Source organism: Vipera berus (assembly GCF_964194415.1).
Source record: "Vipera berus genome assembly, chromosome: 1".
In the NCBI taxonomy this organism is placed as follows: Eukaryota; Metazoa; Chordata; class Lepidosauria; order Squamata; family Viperidae; genus Vipera; species Vipera berus.
In genome coordinates this window covers 26,039,220-26,064,263 of record NC_138202.1, presented here as the reverse complement: position 1 = coordinate 26,064,263, position 25,044 = coordinate 26,039,220, and the positions used below count along the sequence as shown (strand labels likewise).

The window sequence follows — 25,044 nt, the reverse complement described above, 5'->3', positions numbered from 1 at the left end:
TATAAAATAACACAACTAAAATCACACAACCTTTTTCCCTGACTAGTGCTACAACAGCAGTGTTGGCAGGACATGATAAGGAGTCCATTTCTCAATTTTGTGGCTGCCAGCAGCTGGAAAAAAGACCAGTGAATGGCTATGGAAAACATGCATGCTACAGCAATTTCCAAAATTATGCCACTAGGAGTGGATTGCCTACGGTAAAGTGACTATTATAATATCCAGTGCCACCAAAGCCAGAACAGAGGAGGCAAAATGCAGCTGTCTCTATCTACCACAACAGTCAATCTAACTTACCATATCTTTGGACAAAATACACAAAATGATTTAAAAATAAATAATCCAGGCAGGTAAATCATGTTTCTGATGCCACAAATGAAAATGATGCAAAGAATCCTATGCAACATTGCCCCCTGGCGAAATGTATTTGTTAAAACACCATATTCTAAAACTTCAACTCCATTTCTGTGGTCTAAGCATTGGAAGAGGCACGCAATACTAAGCAAACATATTAGCTACAAAACCTCCAGCTGTACAAATGGCTAATATGAGAAAAGGTTATTTTTAGAATAATGAATCTTTTAAATCACTGAGGCCATGGCCGAGAGGAAAAAACAGAAAATAAATGGCATAACATCAGGCTACTTGAGGGGTTGCCCAGGGCTTTTTTTTCCTCATAGAACGCTCAGAACGGCGTTCCAGCACCTTTTTTTTTTTTTGCAAAAAAAATAGCTCCCTCTATTGGTTTTAGGAGTAGGCAATCTTGGCTCTTTTTTACGACTCGTGGACTTCAACTCCCAGAAATCCTGAGCCAGCCACCCTGAGGGGAAAGAGAGAGGTTTCCAAGCTGAGCCATGCTGGCTGAGGGATTCTGGGAGTTGAAATACTTGAGTCATAAAAGAGCCAAGGTTGCCTACCCTGCACTAGAGGAGGACATTAAAATTATTTACAAGGTTACTTCTTTAGGAACTAAACTTTTAGAATCTAAAACAGCTAATTCAAAAAAGCCAAAAGGAAAGAACCTCACCTTTTTCATCTGCTTCTGTCTTTTGGAAGGTAAAATTAGATAACAAAATAATCTATTTCCTATGTTAACATCTCTGCAATGAAATCAATAAAGGTAACAGGAAAGAAATGAGAAACATTTTTCTCAATGTAATATGTCTAATTTAGCTGATGCTAGAAAAAATAGTATCTTTTGTACACTCTTGAAAACTATTTTGAATCTATAACCACCTATTACAACTAAACCACTTTAAATTAAACAACTCTTAAGAATGAAATAATCTTAATTTGGACTTTACTTTTCCTGTTTGGACTGTTGTGTGTTTTGAAAAATAGATTATTTAGAATCTAGTTATGTTGCACTTCAGTCTTTAAATAATTAACCTAGTATATACATAACAATATATGATGTTTTCCATGGTGAGCTTAACATCAATAACAACATTTATTAAAAAGGCTAAAATAATTTCTGGTGGTATTATCTGTACATTAAAATTTTGTTTAGTCACAATCTTTCACTTTTCACATTCTGGACGAGCAGTGCTCATGTATCCTAGCAAAAGATGTTACATATGTGTGCATAAGTATTTGTCAGTAGCATATGTCTTTTTAAAAATATCAAACATGCAAAGAAACAAAAATAAGTCCAAAATATCTGCATTATATCCAGAAATGCTAACTTTGCAACCAATATTTCTCATCCATAACTATGGCATCCTAAGGATACCTGCATACATGCAAATGCTTCTCTGGGATCAGTAACGTAGCAGGGATTGCTTTTTCCTTCCAGTAACAGATTGCTGGGAAATACCAAACATGGCCTTGAGAATTCCAATGTTTGTTACAAATTTTTCTGGATGTGGTTGGAAAGAGGCTGTTTGGCGCCAGAGACCACTGCCACAAGGAACACAGCTCTGGCTCGGGGTTCGGAGCAGCTCTGGGTGGGGGCTCAGCATAGGCTGCGGTGTGGCAACTGCGGGGAGGGGAATCCCCACGGTGGCTGTGGGGAGGGGAATCCCCGTGGCATGTGGCTCCGAGCCGCAGGGGCAGGGGTGCAAAGGATGGGCGGTGATGCCGTAGCAAGACACCAGCATCACTCCCAGTGACAGCACCACTGAGTTCCGGCACCTTTTTTTTTTTTAGAAAAAAAGCACTGGGGTTGCCAAATGAACCTATCTAGTTCATTTTTTTACCTATCTAATCTAGTGGTCATCTGATGCACTGAATTCTATACCTGAACTCTGTATTTCTCATCCTTTATGCGCAATATCACTGACCTCATCACCACCTTTATGACTTCAGACTGAAAGAACATGGCCATTCCAAGCTGAAGAGATGAGGCTTTCTTAGGAAACACCACACAAAATGGCCTATGTATTACTATCTCAACAATGCAGTAAACACTTTGCAAATCTCAGGACTATATAAAGGAGTGGAAAAAAAGGTAGGTAGCTTTCTCCTAACCTACCTATCTTCCAGGTATGTTGAGCTGTAGCTTCCAGACCCACAGGAGAATTGTAGCCTAATATTCATGATAGTCACCTGACTGGGAAATTTCAGTGGAAACAAGAATCAAGTGGAGGGAGCAGGGACTTAATACCAAATAAATTTACTGAATAGGCCAAACTTCTCCATCTCAACATTCCCCAAATTTTTATTTATTTATTTATTTAATTAAATTTTTATACTGCCCTATTCCCGAAGGACTCAGGGCGGTTTACAGGGCAGCATAAAATACAATATAAAAATAGTATAAAATTAAAATAGATTAAATTAATTAAGCCCAACAATTAAAACAATATTAAAAGCTAAAACCCCTTCAGTCCAGGCCTGATAGATAAAAAAAACCAGGTTTTCAGGTCCCGGCGAAATGAACGCAGAACGGGGGCAGTCCGAAGTTCCACCGGTAAATCATTCCAAAGGGCGGGCGCGCCCACAGAGAATGCCCTCCCCCTGGGGATCACCCGCCGGCACTCCTTAACGGATGGCACCCTGAGAAGGCCCTCCCTGTGGGAGCGCACAGGATGATGGGAAGTTGATGTTGAATTCTGGGAGTTGTAGTCCAAATCCACTGAGTATAGGCATTATCACGTCAACAAACACCATCAGCCATTACTCCTTAGAATTAGATGATGCATGCTACTACAACAGAGTTAAACCAAATGATTTACCTCAGATATTTTATGAAATATCTGGTTCATACACCTGCAAATTCAACTGACAAATTTGAGCACAGATTGCTTATTTGAACGTTCCTCCACAACCACCATTTCTGATTGCTTCCAGTTACATTCTATCCAATCAACCTTGACTTCTGGTGACTACAGCAACAAGCCTCTGTAGTTTTCTTGGCAACATCTTCAAGTGTAGCTTGTTATTGTCTCTTTCTTCAGAAGGCTGAGAGACAGAGACTAGCCCAGGGGTAGGCAACCTCGGCTCTTTTATGAGCCAGCATAACTGGCTCAGGAATTCTGGGAGTTGAAGTCCATGAGTCATAAAAGAGCCGAGGTTGCCTACCTCTTTACTTGCCAAAAGGCATCCAGCTAAAAATCACTAGCCTGGTGCCTTTCACCACCGCACCAAACTAGCTCTCAGTTCATCGGAGTAATATCTTCCCAGTTTTGTCTGATGAAGTGGGAATGTGTGATCACACCCAAAATATGGAAATAGCTCTTGCATGGTTCAGCTGATTAATATTAAGGAAACTGATCACTCCAATGGGTTTCCCAAAGTCGGGAACTTTAAGATATGAGGACTTCAATTACCAGAATGCTGGCAGGGGAATTCTGGGAGTTGTAGTCCAAACATGTTAAAGTTGCCAAGTTTGAAAAATACTTTGGGAGAGCAGAAGGAGCCTTCCTCCATATATAAGGCACAACCGCCCTCCCCTTAAAAGGTCCCTGCTGCACGGGCTGCCCTTAAGCTATCCTGGTGATATACTCCAGTCTTTGTCTGGTAGAAAACGCCTTTCAGCGCTCGCTCCGTTTTCGCTCCCCCATCCCCTCACTCGTTTGTTCCTGCCTAGTCGGCGCTTAATGACAATGTGCGCTTGCGCCGCTTCGCCGATGTCGCCAGAGCCTTCCATTACAGGAAGGTAACCCCAAGTACGGCCTCATTCTCCTTTTCTGACCATAGAGCAGGGGTCTTCAAACTTGGCCCTTTTATGACTTGTGGACTTCAACTCCCAGAATTCCTCAGCCAGCTTGGCTGGCTGAGGAATTCTGGGAGTTGAAGTCCACAAGTCATAAAAGGGCCATGTTTGAAGACCCCTGCCATAGAGTCTCTGACTACCACCGCAAGCGGAATGGAGCCGGGAACAATATCAACCCTTAGCGGCAAGGCCAGCCGTAAAGCGAGCGGCAATCCAATGTCGCGCGCGGTTCGCCTCGGAGGGAAAGTCGCTCGTGAGAAGCCACGCCTCTGACCCCTTTCTCCTTCCTCTCTCTCAGTCCTTCCTCGGGGCCAACCATAAAGTGAAGCGACGCGAAGTGTCGCGCCGTCTCCCTGATTCTGGAGCCGCGGCAGCCAGGCCTGACAGGAAACCTAGTCGCGCTTTACGGCCGCTGGATGAGGAGGAGCGGAGAAAGGGAGCGGGAGGTACCGCGGCTGCTGCTGCTGCTGCTGAAGGGACTTTGGGGTGAGGAGGAGGAAGAAGAGGGAGCACGCGGGTGGGGTTGTGTGAATGAAAAGGGAAGCGTTGGGTGTTTTCTTCTTACACTTTTTCTCTTCGCTTCCCTCCTTCCTTTTGGTCTCCTCAGGACATGGCCGAGGTACCGCCCGGGCCTAGCAGCCTCCTCGCTTCGCCGCCGGGAGCCGCCGCTGCGCTCCTTTCTCCCTTTCCGGGAACTGCTGAAGAGGAGGAGGAAGAGGAGGAGGAAGGAGGAAGGCGTTCCTGCAGGGAGGAGGAAGCTGAGGATGAAGGCATGCGGGAGGGGAGCCTGCCCCGCCGCCGCGCTTGCCAGCCCCATCGCCATTGCCATCAGCTCAACGGGCTCATCGCTGGGTCGGACTTGCGGCACTTGCGAAGCTCCCTGAAGGACAAGGTTTTAAGCAACAGCAACGAGAACCAATGTCCGCCCAGTAGCAAGAAAAACGGCAACGCCACCATCACCACTGGTCCTGGCAAAACAATGGGACACGGGCAGGAGCCCCAGCATCCCTGTCAGGGAGGGGAACAGGAGACAAGTCCATCTTCACTCAGCAACCACCACCAGGTCCCTTGCCCCCAGGCAAGGACTGCACAGTCCCAGCAGCAGCAGCAACACCGCCGCCGCCACCACCACCACCACCATGATGCTTCTGCTCCCTCTGCTGGGGACAGGAATGGGCTGGTTGGGGGAGGAGAGTTGGAGGAAGGCGAGGACCAGGAGTTGGAAAGGGAAGAGGAGTCCTTGCTACTTCTCTCCAGATCCTTGGCCTCTACCTGCAGTTTGCAAAAATGCTCCATGGGTCCCCATACAGACTCTTCCTGGGCCCCCCAGCAGGTGAAGGAGGAGAAAGGGGACCTCACAATACGATATGTCCGATACGAGTCCGAGCTACAGATGCCAGACATCATGAGACTGATCACCAAAGATCTGTCTGAACCCTACTCCATTTACACTTATAGGTATTTTATCCACAACTGGCCTCAGCTTTGCTTTTTGGTAAGTTGGGGTGGAGACATGATTAAAAATGTGTTGCAAGGTTGAAGGGTTAAAGGAAAAATGTTGGTGGGTGATATGGAGAAAGTTATAGAGTACAATTCTCACATCTGTCATTCACCAGTAGGCACATTGTAAAATAAATCATATGCTAACCAGGTAATTGTGTAAGTGGCTTGAATTATGCAGAAATATTCATAAACTTTGCCCACATGTACAGTGTAAACTGAAGACCAGTCTCTCTATAACTTTGTTCCCAGGACAAAGGAAATTGAATTGTGCTTGGTGAATTTGGAATTCTGTATGTTTATTTTTAAATGGTTTGGGGATGCTGAGTTATATTGTCATTAGTTTGTTTTTTAGAGTTTGCTCTATCAATGTTTGCCCAGTTAAAATCAGAAGTAGTAATGTCTTAGAAAATATTTGAGTTGATATTTGTACAAAATTTTCTATTTATGGAGCAAATGTTTGAAAAGTAAATTAGGATTAATGCAATCTTACAACGCTTCTGAAAAACTCATTTTGGGAATTTTAAATATGAATATCCCTTGGTACTTCACAGTATTCAATTTTAACTTGGTACCATTTATGTAATTTTAATGTTTTTGTATAAAATTTAAATTGCAACTTATTTTCAGAGATGAAAACCTACATGTTATGTGCAACATACCTCTTACCAAATTGTATGTCTTAAATAGACATGATTCTATATACAGAAAGCAGTTCATTCTCCCCTAAAAAGGTGAGCATAGATCTTGAACCATAATTGTAAGGAGAGGGTAATTTGAAAGGAAAAAAAGGATTTCTTAAATGATTCTACCATACTGCATTAAATATTTCTTCTTAAAAAGGTAATTATGTTAGTCTTATTATTTATTAGCAGTCTAAACTGCTGTCTACTTAGTCATATATCAGGTTAGCCAGCCTTCCTTTTAAAACTTTGCATGTATCATACAAACAACTGAAAAAAAGAGTATGCTTACTTGAAAGTCAGTTCTCTCAAGATATCTCTAAAATATTTTACAAATTGAAAGAAAAGTTTCTAATGGTTTGACCTGTGTTTATTTGTGATAATGTCTACAGGCCCTTAATACAGTCATTTTTAAAATTCTCAGTGTGAGAAAATCTAGTAAATTCATTTGATCTTTTCAAGGAAATGACAAAATACATGGAGTTTGTTCTACTTTATCAGATGCCTATGAGCTACTAACAAGTTTTAGCTTTCTGAGGATATTTGAGGTGTTGAAGCAAAGGCAAAAAGAACAATAAACATGAAAACTTGTCTGAGTGGGATACAGATAGGGCGGCATGGGAAAATGAAGATTTATATATTAACAAGTCAGTGTAATGTAAATGCTTATAAGGGGCATTTCCTTGGGGAAACTTGCCCTAGCTCAGGGGTTCCCAATCGGGTGCGAAAACTTGGGTTTTCAAAATTATAGTATATATGCATAATTTGTTGCCATTATTTCAAACTTCTGTAAGGGGTGCGAGAATATATCAAAAGCATTTCAGGGGTGTGGGGTATAGAAAAGGTTGGGAGCCGCTGCCCTAGCTGGATGAGTTATGTCCAGATTTACAGCTTTCATTTGAAATCTATTTTCCCTTTTGCAAAATCATAAAAGTAGGTAATAACTATTACATAAGAATAAGAAAAGCCCATTCCTATATTCCTATTTGTTTAACTAATGAATGGACAGTTTAAGCAATGACTGGCTTAGACCCTACAGAAAAGTTTACATTTTTTTCCCCTATGCTCTCTCATGAAAAACATTTCAGAAATCCAAACTTTGCTATACAATATTTCAGTAATAGCGTAATATCTCTAAAGTAAACTAGGAACAAAAATAGTTGAAAATGTAACAGTCTCTATTTTTATTTTTAAATATAGTCCCGACTTTTTAAAAACAAAGTGACATGACAAAAAAAGTTTGTAAATGGTTACATATAGCATATAGCTATGACTACATAGCAAAAACTTAGAAAATAACTGAAAAACATTATGCCAGTCCTGTTCTTACTAGTTTAATATGAGTATAGGGGATATAGTCTTAACAATGTTGTCTTGATGTATTGAGTTTTTAATGAATATTTTAATATTGCGGGGTGTTAACGGTTAATGCAGTAGCATTGCAGTTAATTAAGAACCGGAAGGGTTACTTCTGTATGCTCTGTTAAGCAAGGCTGCAACTTGTCCTTCTAGGTTTTCTTTTAGATAGGGACTCTCATCAAACCAGGATGCAATATGGAGGAATATGGTGTGTTGCTGCTCAGAATTATTGTTTTCCATATATCATGAATATATTTTGTAAAAATACCAAATCCCTATGTGATATGAGGAGAGCTTATAGATTGCCTGTAAACTAGGCTAAGGATCATTACATAATTGAAAGAAGCTAGGAGAACATTCATTTATTAAGTTTTTCCTCCAAAATTACTTTTAAGGCAACTAGGAATTATTTACCTTTGGATTGCTCAGGAATACCATGTTATCTAGATTAAACATTGATTAATATATTGGTGATCATATTGGTATTATTTTAGGATTTGAATAGTTAACTTCTATTTTAACTTTTAAGGATTTTATCATAGTCAGAAAGCTCAAGAACATCCACATATTATCTGGATTAAACATTATCCAAACCTTGATTGGTGTTGATATTATATTGGCAATAATATGTGTATTATATTGGTAATAATATTGGTATTATTTGAGTATTTGAGTAGCTAGCTTTGATTTTAACTTTTAAGGATTTTAGAATAGTTGGAAAATTACTCTCCCAGATATACTCAATTGAATAGAGGAAGTAAAATTCCTAAAGGGTACCCCCTATAACTGATTGGAACAGAGTTCCTCAATCCTTTAATTCTAAATACATACCTTTTGGTATACAAAAGCAAATCTGACAAACCTGAAATCAGTCCACTCTCAGTTTACATTATTGATTCAGTCTGATTTTCACATGGCATATGCAATTTCCCCCTCTTTCATTGATTCATCTGCTGTGTTTTTCTATGGTTGGGATAATAGAATAAATTATGGTTAATGTGCCTTTAAAAGAAGAAAAAGAAAAAAAGCTAAGGACTTGAGGCTCCATTGAGAAACATAAGCCAAGAGGAGGAAGGTGAAGTCTGTAGCATATACCTGACCTTTATTGGGTTTGGTTAGCGAAATATATAAATTGGAATGTCTAGAAAATATTTAGGAAGCAATTACAAACTGCTTTAACCAAAATGCTTTTTTTAGAATTGTCTTCTCGAAAGGACAGGAAAAAGTCCTCTGATTTCCCAGGATCAGATACTGATCACTCACAGGAATACATGATCATAACCCTGGTTGGAATACTCAGGCATTTATCTTTCTAGTTATTATTGCTGCTTCACTGCTCTTTCTGTCTGTCAGAATTTATTGCAGTATCAGTTTGATCTAGTCTGAATCTAATAATGTTCATTTCTTTAATTTGTCAAATTTTCTGCAGATATAATTATTTTACCTGCATAACTTTGACCTAGCTTCATTTTTAGGTGAAAATACTGATTCTGACACTTATAATTGCCTGGGTGTTTTAGAATCTTAAGATTCTAAACTTTTTATTCTTGACTTCATCAAACTTGGTCAGTAATTGTGACTCATGGTATGAGCAACATGCTCCTTTGCAGCAACAATCAGTTATATGAGCATTATAAATATTGTATAAATAAACATCTGCAAGCATGAGGGTACGTGCATACCTTGAATGCTAGCATAATCATATTAACAAATCATACAGGTTGAACAGTGGTGTTAACTATGTATATGTTTCTTGCTCTTATTACATGTACCTAATGCAAAAAGTAGATCAGAAAAAAAATGAAAGTGGGAAAGTTAGGTTTCAGCTGAAATTTCACCTACAGCTGTAGCCAGATTCAATATGTTTTGTCAGGATTTATGACATTTTCTTTTTCAATTCTTCCTTTTTCCAATCTCAACATTCTAAGTTTTGTATTTTTGTAGGAGGATAAAAATTGATGCTAGTGCTTTTTGTCAGATTTGCCATTAAAAGAAGCATATTTTGAAACTAACATCTGTAAAATATAAAGTATATTTCGAGCAATATCTGTATAAAAGAACCATGCAATGGATTTGTCAGAAATAACTTGCTGAAACATAAAAATTAAAAATGTGCTCATTAAAAATTAAATTTTAAAATTGATCTACATTTCATAATCTTACAAAAGCTTTTTTTCATGTTTCAGTCAGTTATTTCAGCTCTAATATAGCAGCTCTTATTAGAATTGCTGATCAATATTTCAGTTATGTGTTTTCTACTTGGAATTTAATAATTCTATTCCTCATAAAAATAAAAGATCCATTCTCAAAGAATAGAAAAGTATCATTGAAGAATAATTCAAACTACACTGAGATATTGGATAAAATACTCTAAGATCCAGGCCAAGCAGGCTAAAGCTAATGTTTGGAGTACTAAATATTATAAACAGAAGGTAGTTTGCACGGTTTCCTAGCTTTTGTGTGTGTGCCTCTTATGCAAGCCCCTCAGAAGATTTGTGAAGCTTTTTTAAATAGCATAGAACAGGGGTGTCAAACTCAATTTCATTGAGGGCCGCATCAGCATTGCAGTTGCCCTCAGGGGGCCAGGTGGGTGTGGCCTGGGTGGGCATGGCCTACTGGGTGGGTGTGGCTAAAGTGCATATGGACTAATGGGTGGGCATGGCCAGCTCTACATCGTTCGCATCAAAGGTGCCTATGGGGGCCTGGGCAGGAGTGGGACAGATCTGGGGGTCTCTGGCAGAAGGAGGGTCTCTGGGCCAGGGCCAAGGCAGTGGGGGCCGTTCCCTCACTGTTTCCAGGATGGCTTTGCGGGCCACGTGAAACCACTTCACGTGCCGGATCTGGCCCCCGGGCCTTGTGTTTGACATGTCTGGCATAGACAAAAAAGAGCGATAAAGAAAAGAAAGGCACCCTGAGTGCTATCATTCCATACATAAAAGATGCATCTACTCATTCTGGGGCAGTTTCTTGTTCACTATTAGCCCTTTGTGGTAGCAAATTAATACACTGTGCCTGAATCTGGGCAGATATTTGTGCTCATGCAACTTAACATCCAAGCTAAAGAGTATAATATTACTTTTCCAAGAAACTAATTTAACCTTCTGTTAATAAGTAAAGTTTTGGGGAATTTCCAAGATGGGGTCTTTTTAAAAATGTGTCTATAAAATTGTGATTTTATGGCACCGTGTGTTAGCCTTAACCTACAAGATGTGTTTTGTTTGGTTTTTGTTTTGTTTTTAAGGCAATGGTAGGTGATGAGTGCGTAGGTGCAATCGTCTGCAAGTTGGACATGCACAAAAAGATGTTTCGTAGAGGTTATATAGCCATGTTAGCGGTGGATTCCAAATACAGAAGAAAAGGCATAGGTAAGAATAGCAGTTGCATCTTTTTGAAGCCTTCTGAAAGTAATATACTTTCAGTTAGCTATTGCTTTGAGGTAAATATTTTTGCATACAATTGCCTTTCTTTGTGGCAATTACTTTAATCAATAATTTTTAAATGAAGCAGCCTGCTATTGTCATACACTTATGTGCAGCTCATGAATCCTTATTCTGTGGATATCCACTTTGAACTCATCACCAACCCTGTTCTGTTGCAGTGATTTTGACAAGACAAACATGCCTCATATTTGTGAAATATATTCTGTTTAGGTTGGCTGCTTTCTGTTGTGAGCCACCACTGTATATAAGACATTCACAGGTTAAAAGGAGACTGGGGACAGAAATTTAACCCATTAAAGGAAAGGAATATGATTTTATTAGCTTATTCTGTACCCCATTGGTTCCCTTACTTTACACTGTAAGTTGTGGCAGGCTAAGTGAAATTAAGTGAAACTGCCTCTGGAAACTGCTATGCAAATTTTTGAAAGTCAGAAATGCTAAAGAATAATCCTAAATAAGATCTTTGAATTTGTGCCTGATATTTCACTTATACTTAATGTAAAGACTTGGGTGTTTGGGTTGCCTTCCCTCTCCCTTATGAGATAATTTTTTTAAGAAATGTGTAGACTATCATATTACTAATTGCTACTTCTTAAATTATGCATGTGTTAGAAGTTCAGAACACAGACTAGTTCATGCTATAACTATTTGTACTTGAAGTTTAAAATTTTTTTATTTGTATTCCAGGTACAAACTTGGTTAAGAAAGCTATTTACGCCATGGTAGAAGGAGATTGTGATGAGGTAATTATTTTGTTTCTTTGAAGGAACTTTGTTTTTCTCCCTTGCTTTACTTGAAGGCTGTTCTTCTAAATGCAGTTTCTTATGTAAGCAAGTCTTCAGTTTAAGTAAAATATATAAAAACATACTTTATGTTTTCTGGGACTCCAAAAAAATGAACTTGACTCCTTTGGGCTACGCAGAAAAATACATGAGCAAAACCCCTAAACAGATCTAGATAATAATATAAGTGACCTAAGGTAGTGATCTGAGCTTGCATAGTATACTAAAAGTTTGATATTTTGGGGATACAGTACATGAAAATGGTAGCATGTAAACCCAGAAATCCATACTGGCTGGGTCGTCACCCGAGTCAACAAGGACTCGGTGTTGGATTTCCTGGACATCTGGTGAAAAATAAGTTACAGGACTCAGGACTGTTGATTGAGCAACTAGGGCTAGTAGCTGCAGAACTACTGGAAGGAAAGGTGTTTACCCTTCACAAATACACAGTGATTGAAAACAAAGAAATAATGATCTGTTATTACAGTTAGTCCAAAAAAGAGTATTTTTGAAATGAATGCACCAGTTCTGGAAAGAATAACATCCAGAAACAGAAATAACAGAACAGAGGCTAGCAGATCAACATCAGTTTCTAATATGAAATAAAGTGTTCACATAAGCAGAATTGGAAGAATTGCAAAAGTCTACCCAGGAGAAAGAAATCAAAGCCTTGCCAGAAGTAACTCAGATTATAGAGGCAAACCAAGGGGAGTTGGCAGTTAGAGGAAGCTAGCACAGCTATAAGGGATGCAGTGGCTCAGTGGGTTAGGACACTGAGCTTGTCGATCAGAAGGTTGGCAGTTTGGCGGGTCGAATCCTGAGTGCCACGTAACAAAGTGAGCGCCTGTTACTCGTCTACTCTACTCTTACTCGCTGTTACCTTCCCACCGTAGTGATCCCTATTTTTCTACTTGCATTTTTACGTGCTTTCGAACTGCTAGGTTGGCAGAAGCTGGGACGAGTAACAGGCGCTCACTCTGTTACGTGGCACTCGGGATTCGACCCGCCACAAACACACAGCAAAGGAAACAATGCTTTGGAAACAAATGGGAAAAACCGTTTTTTTTCCCACCCAGGTTTTTCCATTTTTTCCCCAGGGCTTCTCATCTCCCATTAGGTGTTAGAGTTAACATACGGTAGGCCTGGCAGCAGCATTGGGCACAATGCACGAGGCAGCAAATGGCCACATTGTGCTGAAACCGGCTGTTTGCCCCCTCCTGCCCAATGCCTCTGCCATGAGGTCGCGGAACAAGCTGGGTGGCAGTAAGGAACCAGTATAATGGCACATGGGTCAGAAGGGGGAGGATCCGCCAGGCGACAAACAGCCGTATCGCACTGAAACCAGCCGTTTGCCGCCTCGTGTGTCATGCCCTATGCCGCTGCCGTGAGGGCACGGAACAAGCCAGGCAGTGGTTGAGCTGGCAACCATTTGGTCTGGTGCCTAGGAGGGAAGTCTATTTCTGTTTATGTTTTTATTATTTGTTGCGAACTGCCTAAAATCTGTATGAGCTAGTTAGCCATATAAGTCCTGCAAATAAATTAAAAAGCAGACCAAAAAAACCCTCCTGTTGAAAAATATGTCTTATTTTGCAGGTTGTCCTGGAGACTGAGATCACGAACAAATCTGCATTGAAACTTTATGAAAACCTTGGCTTTGTGCGAGACAAGAGGTTGTTCAGATACTATTTAAATGGAGTTGATGCATTGCGTCTTAAACTTTGGCTGCGTTAATTGGAGGACTTTTCTTCTCAACAAACATGGCAGCAGCATCTTTTGCATTCAATGCAATTTGTGTGGAATTGCTTTGCAGTTGGATGTAATAACTTCCATACAGCTCTTCTCTGTGAGTGTCTCATCGAGCATTGCACCTAAATTGTTGCACTGTGTGGCATGGCGCATCTTGTTCTGAATTTACAACAGGTTGTTTCAGACTTCAAATCCTCTTTGTAACCAGGAAGATGTGCCAATAGGTAGCCAAGAGCTCCTCTTTTCATTTGCAAGTCTACTGACTTCTGTTATATAAATGGTGAAGATTTTAATCAAGAACCTGTGTATGCAGAACACAACCTTTTTTTTTGGTTTAAGAGAGAAAGAAAAGCCAATGTAATTGTAAAATTCTATAAGTATACTAACATTTCATACAAATTCACCATAGTTTTTTTTTCCTGGGGAAAATAAAAAATACTTCAACTTTAGGTTTTATTTTTCAATATTGAACTTTCCATTCTTAAATATTGGTACCTCAGTGATTAGTGGATGAAAAAATGTATTGTAGGGTGGGGTGTGTGTTACATCGAGTAACGGTAACAATTAAATTGCGTCTGCCAGTGCCTGTAGAAATACGTATATTTGTCTCCACTGCTAATTTGAGTGCATGCTTTCTTTTCTTGATTTTTTTTGTCTTTGCAAGAATGGCTTTTATTTAAACTCTGGGTTTGATAATAAATTATTTCATTTATCATTTGGACAGAACTCCCATGTGAGGGCTTAAGAAGCCCTCGTCTTACAGTAAAAAGTCTAAGCTATTTTTTAGAAGAACAATTTTGAGTAGCTGCTAAAAGGGAGTCTGATGCACTTTTTCCTTTAAAAAGAGTGAGGGATCTTTTTAAAAAGCAAACAACAAATTAATGTAATCTGAATTAACTTTTATTTAATTAGAATTATCACCAGAATAGCTAAAAGAACCATTATTTTTAAATAATTGAATGAATTTAAATTCTGCTTGGACTCATGCTTAATTTCCATGTTTTAAAAATGCTTCTGTCTTCAGTTCTTGCTCTTGAAAATGAATTTCAAACTGCAAATACCATGTTTGTTCTTTAGCTGCTTTCACTTTATTTTTTTATTTTGGAAAAGCCAGATCTCTTGCAGTTGTAATCTTTTTCGGAATCATTTGACAGAGAAGTGTCCAAAGGTTGGTTTTGAGTTCTTCCCTCTTTTTAAAATCATCTACGTGGGCTTGTATTCTTTTTCACCAATTACACTGTGTACTTCTGTCTGTCAGTGCAATATGTAAAGCAAATCACTTCTTTTTGGCAGTTCAGCAATGACAGCATTAGTATATAATATATAAAAGCAAAACATAAAATTGATCCCAAGTAACTCGTGAAAAAAAAAATCTTTCTTCTATTGACAGGAAACCTTTCAGAATTCAAATTTGCCTTACTATGTAATATGTTAAGTTCAATCATTTTACAAAATGGTTTAAGTTACTGTACATTTGAGAGGACTTGTATCTCTAGTCCTCTGGAGAAGAATACCCATTCTGGATAGTTTAGCAAATTTAAAGGAAGGCCATCCTTATTTTGCACAGTCTGAGCATTTCCCCCACTATGTATAAGTTGTGAATTGTATTTGGGAAAAAATAAAGGATTTTAATTTAAAACTGGCACTTATCTCCTGATACGTTTTGTATAGCTGGCTTCCCCTTTTTCTTTCATCCACTTGATGGTTGAATTTGAGTTCTTAGCAGCTTTCTATCCCTGTATGCAGCACCAGGCTTGAGCAGTAGATAACTGAATGCTGAGCACCATCAAATATTTTAACCTCTAGTGTAGTCTTCCTAGTTGGCTGTGTTTACTTCACCTGGAAGGTGTCAGACTGAAGAAAGCTCTTCTAAACCACCAGGTAAGCCCAGTTTGCAATTAATTGAGATGTTTAGAGAATGGGGCAATACAGTTAAATTGTGACACAGTCCTGTGACAACATCAGACTGGAAATTTCTTTTTTAATTATTTACACTTAAAAAAAATAAGTTTCCTACAAGTGAACCGGGAAAATTAGAGAATGCCCCCAACTATTAATTGTTTTCAGGAGAATTCTTGTATTCATTCCTTTGGGGCTTCTTTAATTCCAGTTAACAAAGTTTTCATGTTTTGGATTAATGTGTTGGTGGTGTTATATTAGGAGGGTTTTCCCTAAGATTTAAATCGATAATGAAGATCCTTATTGTTTAATCCATAAGGCTTCACTGCTTAAAAACACCTCTGTTAAATAGGAATATGAAGTAATTGGAAAATTAGATTTCAAACCGTAAGAAAAGTTGTATAGCACATTATTTTTTTTACTGTCAGAATAAACTCATTGAATTACTTTTATTTTTAAAAATAAGATAAATCAAGGTAGGTTTAAGACTAATTCTCTGGATGATCTGAAACATGTTTCAGTGTTCCCTCACTCTTCCCCCCCCAAAAGTCTTGTAAAAGTTGCTAAAATGAAAATGGCTGAAAAGATGCATACAAAGTCTGTAATCTGATATTCAGAAGTTAGCTGCTGATGGGAGCAAAAATGTGTGTGGTGAATGACTGGAAGCTTAAAAATACGTACAGAGGTATCTTTCTTCACTTTCCAATTTATGTTCTACAAATGGCATTTGAGCTTTAGATACTGATTTGAAATGTTCGGCAGTATTGTGTTTTGTTCTCAAATATGTAGCAACATTTCAATCAGTATTTAAAACTCAGTTGTTAAGCAAAACGTATATAGCTTCCTACGATTGTAAGGTAACATTTAAATAGTAATTCTCCATTGCAGAACCTGTGGAAATACAGGGCAGTTTCTAGTGAATATACAAAGTATCTTTGCCTAATTTAAGAAAGCAAAGTACATCAGAAGAGTTACTATCACTACCTCACAGTCTGTACAAATGGATCCAGGTTATCCATTTTACTATAATAAAAGGAATTTTGTCCTCAGGTTCAAAAATATATCTGCTGTCTTGCACTGAAAAATGACTCATCACAGTTAGTCATTGAAGAAACAAGGCTTGGTAACAAGTTACAAGTTCATTTAAAATATTAAAACTACAAGATGAGCTGGTCTATTTATAAGAAAGAATATGAGCTTGTGAATCTCTTTGCTGTTTATGTGAAGGTATAAGTGAATGAGGTATAAAGACTCACCCTTTGTCATTAGGATTTCAGTTGTACACGTATAACAAAAACCGTAGCAATAGCTGACAACACATTTGCAACATGGATGTGTAGAAACTCTTTAGAAATGTGGCTACTAACTTAAGCCCTTTAATTATCTATTGTTAAGAATAAAACAAAACAAACTGAAAATACAGCAAGTTGTTCATCATGCTCCCAGTGGCCTGCATAAAACTTGGTGTAAAAAAAAATAGCCTGCATCTGAGTTAGTGGGACTTACTTTTGAGAAAGCATACTTAGGATTGCACCACAATCAACCCAAAGAATTAAATAACTCTCATTATCCCATTACACCCTTTTCCAACGCTTCTCCAATCTAGTGTCCTTTAACAACAATGCAACTACTAAATTATTTAACAAATTTATTAGCAGCTTAACTGACACAAAGGTGTCTCCAGACAGCTTGAAAATCATTTAAAAATTCATCCTATAATAAAAACCCATAATCTCTTCCATCCGACCCCACGGCAGCAACAACACAAACCAGCCACTTGATTAGCTCCATCTCCAATTGTGGTCCCCAGACCCACTGAGTAAACCACATTTTAGTGCCTTTCAGAAAAGCAAAATGATGTCCGAATTCCTAGATAAAGTGCATTCTAATGAATAATTCTGGGACTTGTAATCATAATGCCTACTGGAAACTCTGGGTTTAAAAAGGTGGTCCTGTTGCTTTATTTGCCCATTAACACGTTTGGCTCAAGCTGACCATCATTCTCCTTTAATAGATGCGATCCTGATCTAGAGGGGGCGAAGCTAAGAGGCTTAGACTTGTTTATCTTTCTGCCCCTGCCCCCCCATCAGTTGCTGAAACGAAACTCTCTGCCTCTGCTCTCCAATCTCTATCCCTTTTAAAAGCCTCATTTACTAAATCACTGCACGCCTGGACAGAGGGTGACAAAATCTGGTAAGTTACTTACCTTGACTCCAGGCTGAAGAGTAGAAGAAAGGAATGGACCAATCGAATCTGCAGCTTTTTGCCTTCAGGACCTGAAGAAAAAGTTTAGCTGGCTAGAGCGCAGCACCAGCAGCAAATGGGGCAAAACCTGGGTCCTTGCAAAGTGCTTTGCAGTTTGTCTAACTGCCTTCAGAAGCCAACTAGGACTTCACCTTTAGATTCCTAGCTGGGTCTTAAAGGCAGTCAAGCAAACAGCAAAAAGCTTTTAAAGGCATCTTAGCTAGATCCTAAAGGAACAGCAAAAAAAAAAAAAAAGCCAACCCCTTTGCAAAGAGGCAGCTTTTGCCTCCCTACCTTTCAAACCCTATATTCGAGCTTGCAGTGCATCCTAAGGGCCTCAGACTTTCTTTCCTTTTCTCTGTCACTGACTATGTCAGAGTTCTAAGATGGCGGCGCCTGGAATGGCTGCGGCTGCATTGGCTCTTGAAGGCGAATAGTTTTGGGAGGGATAGTAAGGGCTATAGGCCACATGATCAGGAAGATTTTAATGTGTTTGAGCAACATGGTGGAACTAAGGTAACATACGACATACGACCGACAATCTTTGCTGGCCTGGCGAGTTTCTAGTTGTTTTGGAACTGTTGGTGAGACCGTTAAAAGTCGTTGGCGCTGTTTGAATTTGTTCTACCAGCAGCAAGATCTGACTGCTGGCCCAGTGATGGATTCTACTGCAAATCAGGGCTGTTTCCAGAGGAGGCAGAGGAGGAGAGGACCTGGAGCTTATGGAGCGAAGGAACTGGATGAGGCTGTCGGCAGGCCCAGAGGAAGAGAGAGAGAGGCTTTTGGAGGAGTTGGTGGTGGCGGCAGCAGCGTGCTCCAGGGGTGAAAAGAAGCAAGGCCTCTTTAAGGAAAAGGTGGAAGAGTCAGGATCAGAAAAAGGAAAGAAGGCGAGGTTGTCAGAATACAAGCGAATTTGAGGGCTAATCCACATGGAGCCCCATTTCCATCTGTCCTGTTTGCCATCGTTCACTCCCTAGAGACTAAAATGGACAATGTGAAATTTGAGCAGGAGGTGGTGACCCTTTGAGAGCTGTATGCAACAAAATTTCATTTTGATGTATACCGATTGGTGTACATTCAAAGTGACAATAAAGTTATCATCATCATCATCATGTGCCTAAGTTGGACAAGTGACACCTGAGAGAAAACTTTCACCTTAAGAGTTACGCACAAAGGGTGTTTTTTTCCCCGTTTCAGGGCATTTCATCCTTCCACAATCATTAAGAGCTGTCAAATCTGAGCTGAACATTTCAGGAACTTGTGTCTCACATTTAGGCTGAAAAACCACATGCCTTCTATTTTATTTTCATATTTTTCTTTGGACTGAAAAGATCAGGACGGGAATAGACAATGTTAATCTGAGTTTAATTCATTTATTTTGACCTGAGAGGCCACAGGGATAAGATAGTGGCATGATGGAAGGATTTTGGGATGGAATTTTCAGCCCAGGAATGGTGATAATAATAATGATGTTGATTTAAGTTTCTGGAAAGACTTTGTTTAGAATACCTATGTATTCTACCTATTCTCCTATTCTTTCATAAGATATGGCTCTGCCAATTGGCTTCAGGCCCCAGTGGGGGAACAGCACAGTGGAGGTGGTTGATCAAGTAACAACAGATCCCATCTCCCCTTGCCCTCCCCATGTGTCCTTAGGTTATAACGGTTGATTTTAATTATTTGATTTTAATTGCACATGTATAGATGTGTTTTTATGATTGTAAACCGCCCAAAGCTACCCTATAGTAAGATGGGCAGCTAATACATTTTATAAATAAATATGTGAAGAAGAACAAAGAAATGAATGCCCAAATCCCCTCCAATAATAACATTAATGTCATAGAATTTCATCTGGGTGACCTTGGATTCTGGGGGATGCAAAATGGGAGATGTAGGCCCAAAGGTGGCCTGCAGCATGCTCACATCTGGATTAGAATGACATATATCCTTCAAATAATTCTCCCATTCTCTATAAAAAAAAGTCTTCAGTAAGGTAATATATTGCCCATCGAGGGGGCAGGTCTTTGATGGCATAGTCATGATTCTTGCTGCAGACTTGCCCCTGATTTTGCCAAAAGATTTGACTGTATATCATTGGAGTGTAAAGAAAATCTACAATATTTAAAGGTGCATTAGGAAATATATAGAAGAGACTGTCCAAGATTTTATAAAGTGTTAGAGATTCCTTCTTGCAGTCTATTGCTTATCTTCTTATTTGAGCATAGTAATGCCCTATGATTAGCATTTTCTCTGTAAGGAAAGGGTGCTTAGCTTCCCATACAGGTGAAACTCGAAAAATTAGAATATCGTGCAAAAGTTCATTTATTTCAGTAACGCAACTTAAAAAGGGAAACTAATAGACTCATTACATGCAAAGCAAGATAGTTCAAGCCGTGATTTGTCATAATTGTGATGATTATGGCGTACAGCTCATGAAAACCCCAAATCCACAATCTCAGAAAATTAGAATATTACATGCAATCAATAAAACAAAGAGTGTACATAGAACAATATCGGACCTCTGAAAAGTATAAGCATGCATATGTACTCAGTACTTGGTTTGGGCCCCTTTTGCAGCAATTACTGCCTCAAAGCAGCATGGCATGGAAGCTATCACCCTGTGGCACTGCTGAGGTGTTATGGAAGACCAGGATGCTTCAATAGTGGCCTTCAGCTCTTCTGCATTGTTCGGTCTCATGTCTCATCTTTCTCTTGGCAATGCCTCATAGATTCTCTATGGGGTTCAGGTCAGGCAAGTTTGCTGGCCAATCAAGCACAGTAATCCCACGGTCATTGAACCAGGTTTTGGTGCTTTTGGCAGTGTGGGCAGGTGCCAAGTCCTGCTGGAAAATGAAGTCAGCATCCCCATAAAGCTCATCTGTGGAAGGAAGCATGAAGTGCTCCAAAATCTGGTAGATGGCTGCGTTGACCCTGGACTTAATGAAGCACAGTGGACCAACACCAGCAGATGACATGGCTCCCCAAATCAACACAGACTGTGGAAACTTCACACTGGACTTCAAGCATCTTGCAGTGTGTGCCTCTCCATTCTTCCTCCAGACTCTGGGTCCTTGGTTTCCAAATGAGATGCAAAAGTTGCTCTCATCGGAAAAGAGGACTTTGGACCACTGAGCAACAGACCAGGTCTGTTTGTCTTTAGCCCAGGTAAGACGCTTGTGATGTTGTTTGTTGTTCAGGAGCGGCTTGACAAGAGGAATACGACATTTGAAGCCCATGTCCAGGATCCTTCTGTGTGTGGTGGCTCTTGATGCACTGACTCCAGCCTCAGTCCAGTCCTTGTGAAAGTCCCCAACACTTTTGAATGGCCTTTTCCTGACAATCCTCTCCAGGCTGTGGTCATCCCTGCTGCTTGTGCACCTTTTTCTTCCACACTTTTCCCTTCCACATAACTTTCTATTAATGTGCTTTGATACAGCGCTTTGGGAACATCCAACTTCTTTTGCAATTACCTTTTGAGGCTTTCCCTCTTTATGGAGGGTGTCAATGATGGTTTTCTGCGCAACTGTCAGGTCAGCAGTCTTCCCCATGATTGTGATTCCTACTGAACCAGACTGAGAGACCATTTAAAGGCTCAGGAACCCTTTGCAGGCATTATGGCTTAATTAGCTAATTAGAGTGGGACACTTTGAGCCTAGAATATTGCACCTTTTCACAATATTCTAATTTTCTGAAATTGTGGATTTGGGGTTTTCATGAGCTGTACGCCACAATCATCACAATTTATTTATTTAGCGTATGGCTGGTCACACACAGAATTAAAAGCACTTCATATTTACAAGTTAGAACAGTTAAAACAATTTTTTTTTAAAAAAGAAGCAATTATGAAACCTAAGAGGAAAACAGAAATAACATTTCAGAGTTTAATGTCGAGTTTGGAGATCCAGTCAGTAGCTGCTGTTGTTACGCAGAGGAAGTCCTTAAAATCTCCTGGGTATCTTCTATTAGTGCATTCCCTCACTATATGTTGGATAGTCTGTCGGGGAGCCCCGCAATCACATTGTGCTGAAGGTGTCTTTCCCCATTTATACAGAGAATCGGCACACACCCCATGAGTCGTTCTAATTCTATTGTATGTCACCCATATGTGTCGGGGTAAATTAAATCCTGGAGGTATACTATTAGGATTAATATGCTCAGAAATATCTTGGGAGGTATAGCTACTCCATGCTTCCATCCACTTTTGTATAGTGCTCTGATGTTCGGCCAGCAGCTTAAGCGCTGTGAGGAGTGGTGGATTTCTTGACTTTAATCGACATCTTAAGAGATCAGAGGTATAGGCATGAATGGGTAGAGAGTTTAGCAGGATCTTACTATACTCCCGAATGAGAGCTTCTTGTCATCGTAAGTGCGGGGGAAGTATGTGACTAAGAACTGGTAGCCAGTGAATAGGTGTAGATTTTATGCACCCAGTAATTAATCTCATCGTATGGTTGAGTTGAACATCAACAAGTCTTGTATGTGAGCTGTTTATCCACACAGGTGCACAGTATTCCGCTACAGAGTAGCAAAGCCCAAGGGCTGCGCATCAAAGAGTTGGAGCTGAAGCTCCCCAAGTTGTTCCGCATAGTTTTTGCAGAATGTTGTTTCTGCTGTTAACCTTGGCAGCCATATTCTGAATATGTTTTTTAAAACACAGGGTCCTGTCTAAGGTGACCCCCAGATATTTTGGAGTTGCCTCATATGGGAGCAATTTGTTATTTAGGTATACATTGAGTTCTCTTTTTGCCAGTTTAATATTAAGGTGGAGACATGATGTGACTGTCTTACTTACGCTTGGGATTAACCTCCATTGGTGGAAGTATGTGCTCAGAGTTGTAAGGTCGGCTGTAAGTACACCTTCTGTAACTTCAATGTCCTTGTGGCTATATGCTAATGCCAAGTCATCAGCGTAAGAGAACTTTGTTGATAGCGTGGGTGGTATATCGGAAATATATAAGTTGAATAAGGATGGGGCCAATACAGAGCCCTGAGGGAGTCCATTATTCAGATCTCTTTGCTTACTAATTTTATCGCCCATGATGACTTGAAAGGTCCTTGCTGAGAGCATGTTATTTATTAGGCGGCCCATGGTCCTACAAGGTCATCACAATTATGACAAATCACGGCTTGAACTATCTTGCTTTGCATGTAATGAGTCTATCTCATATATTAGTTTCCCCTTTTAAGTTGCATTACTGAAATAAATGAACTTTTGCATGATATTCTAATTTTTCGAGTTTCACCTGTAGTATAAGATTATGGAAAAAATAGGAAGGATGCTAATCAAAACAAAGTTTTCAGCAATTAAATATTCGTTTCCCATAGTAGGTTTCCTCCAGTTACAAAGAAAAGAAAATCTTCATGATTTATTGTCTTTAACTTAACAGAAATCTAGATGATTTCCCCCAAATAATATGTAATACAGTATGCATAATGGGAGGACCATCATAAATTCATTGAGAATGATAATGGCAATTATTCAAATTTCTTTCAAACTTCTTTCAATATCCTTTAAAAGTTTTTATGATCTTACTTTAAATCTTTCTATTAACTCTGCATTAAAAAAAATGACAAGTCTGTCCTTCTGCCATCAGCTGTTCTCTTGGTTTTATTTTACATTCTCTTTGACAATATGCCACAATAAGGTAAGCCATTTGGGTTTACTTATAATTTCTTTTCTATAATACCGGTATGTTTCTTTTGCTAAGAGTCACAAAGGTATTTTTGGGCACCTGGATTTGTATCTATTTCATAATCTCAGTAAGGCACATGTAACGCAGTGGTTTTTAAAATCTGCATTGATCTTAACTTAAATATTTATGCCACCCAAATCTCAGATCATGCCCTAACTTTAAAAGCACCCACTCTTTTTCATCCAAACCAAACAGCAAGCTGCAAAATATCAATTTCAAATCAGGTAAACCCAACCCTCCTCTTTCCTTTTCATCTTGCAGCATATTTGACTCATATTTTTTCTCCTGCCACACAAATGTAGATAATCTTTCTGCCATTGTTTGAATGGCACATCAGTTGTCAAAGCAGAAAAGTAACCTTCTAGGCCAGACATGTCAAACACAAGGCCTGGGGGCCAGATCTGGCCCGCAAAGTGGTTTCATGCAGCCCGTGAAGCCATCCTGGAAACAGTGAGGGAACGGCCCCCACTGCCTTGGCCCTGGCCCAGAGACCCTCCTTCTGCCAGAGACCCTCAGATCTGTCCCACTCCTGCCCAGGCCCCCATAGGCACCCTTGAGGCGAACGACGTAGAGTTGGCCACGCCCACCCAGTAGGCCATACACACTCTAGCCACGCCCACCCAGTAGGCCATGCCCACCCTGGCCATACCCACCAGGCCCCCTGAGGGCAACTGCAATGCTGATGCGGCCCTCAATGAAATTGAGTTTGACACCCCTGTTCTAGGCGAAAGAGGAATATACCGCGGCCATGGGGGAAAAAATTGTATGTTCAGATCTGGTCCCCTCGGGTCAGGAATCAGATCTAACCAGATCAAGAACTCAGAGACAGCACCGCTGTAAAGGAGAGATTCCAGGTAGCTTTCACACAGATCTGACATCCTGCATTATCTAAGCCATCTAAACTATTTAACCTGAAGTCTCTTATCTGATACGGAGGTTTGGTTCCGTTTTCCTTCACCAGTAATGCATTAGAAGCACCTCTTGCCATGAAAGGATATGTTTACATGAGCTTAGTTCTAAGATACTTATTGATTCTCTGAAATGAAACGCTTTATCTTCTTTCTCTGTTTTCCAAAAAAGATCCTGGGTTCCCAACCCCCCCACCACCACCACCGCCCCAGCTATTAAAGGAAAACAAAACCCATGTTTTCACTCTGGAGCAACTTTTTCCCATTTGTTCATGCAACATATATAATCTGTCTTTTAAACCTGAATCTTGAAGGATGGTTCTATAGTTTTTACTTTGGGCGATGTTCTACTGCTATTGTTGAAATTTGTTAATTACCTTTGGAGGATTGGATCCTATACATGTGCAGATACATCATTGCAAATACATACTGATGATATAAAATGTCATTAGATATGAAAATATTCCAGAATTCTTTGTGGAAAACATTTTGGTACATTAACAAGTTGAAACTTTAGTTACTAATTGTGGGTTCTGTGTGCACTATAAACCGAGCTGTTTTCCCATAAAGAAACTTGAAAAGACTTTGGTGAAGAACCACATCTTCTAAAAAAACAACCCTCACAAAAATAAAT

At 39.7% G+C, this 25,044-nt stretch overlaps 1 protein-coding gene across 1 annotated transcript; it reads left to right on the top strand.

Moving 5' to 3' along the window:
• The first annotated feature begins 4,530 nt into the window (after positions 1-4,530).
• On the top strand, positions 4,531-15,437 carry NAA30 (N-alpha-acetyltransferase 30, NatC catalytic subunit). Its single transcript, XM_081314189.1, has 5 exons — positions 4,531-4,642; positions 4,764-5,651; positions 10,940-11,063; positions 11,826-11,881; positions 13,514-15,437. Exons 2-5 carry the CDS (start codon positions 4,767-4,769, stop codon positions 13,649-13,651), a joined length of 1,203 nt encoding a protein of 400 aa, XP_081170315.1. The 5' UTR covers positions 4,531-4,642; positions 4,764-4,766; the 3' UTR covers positions 13,652-15,437.
• The last annotated feature ends 9,607 nt before the right edge of the window (positions 15,438-25,044 follow it).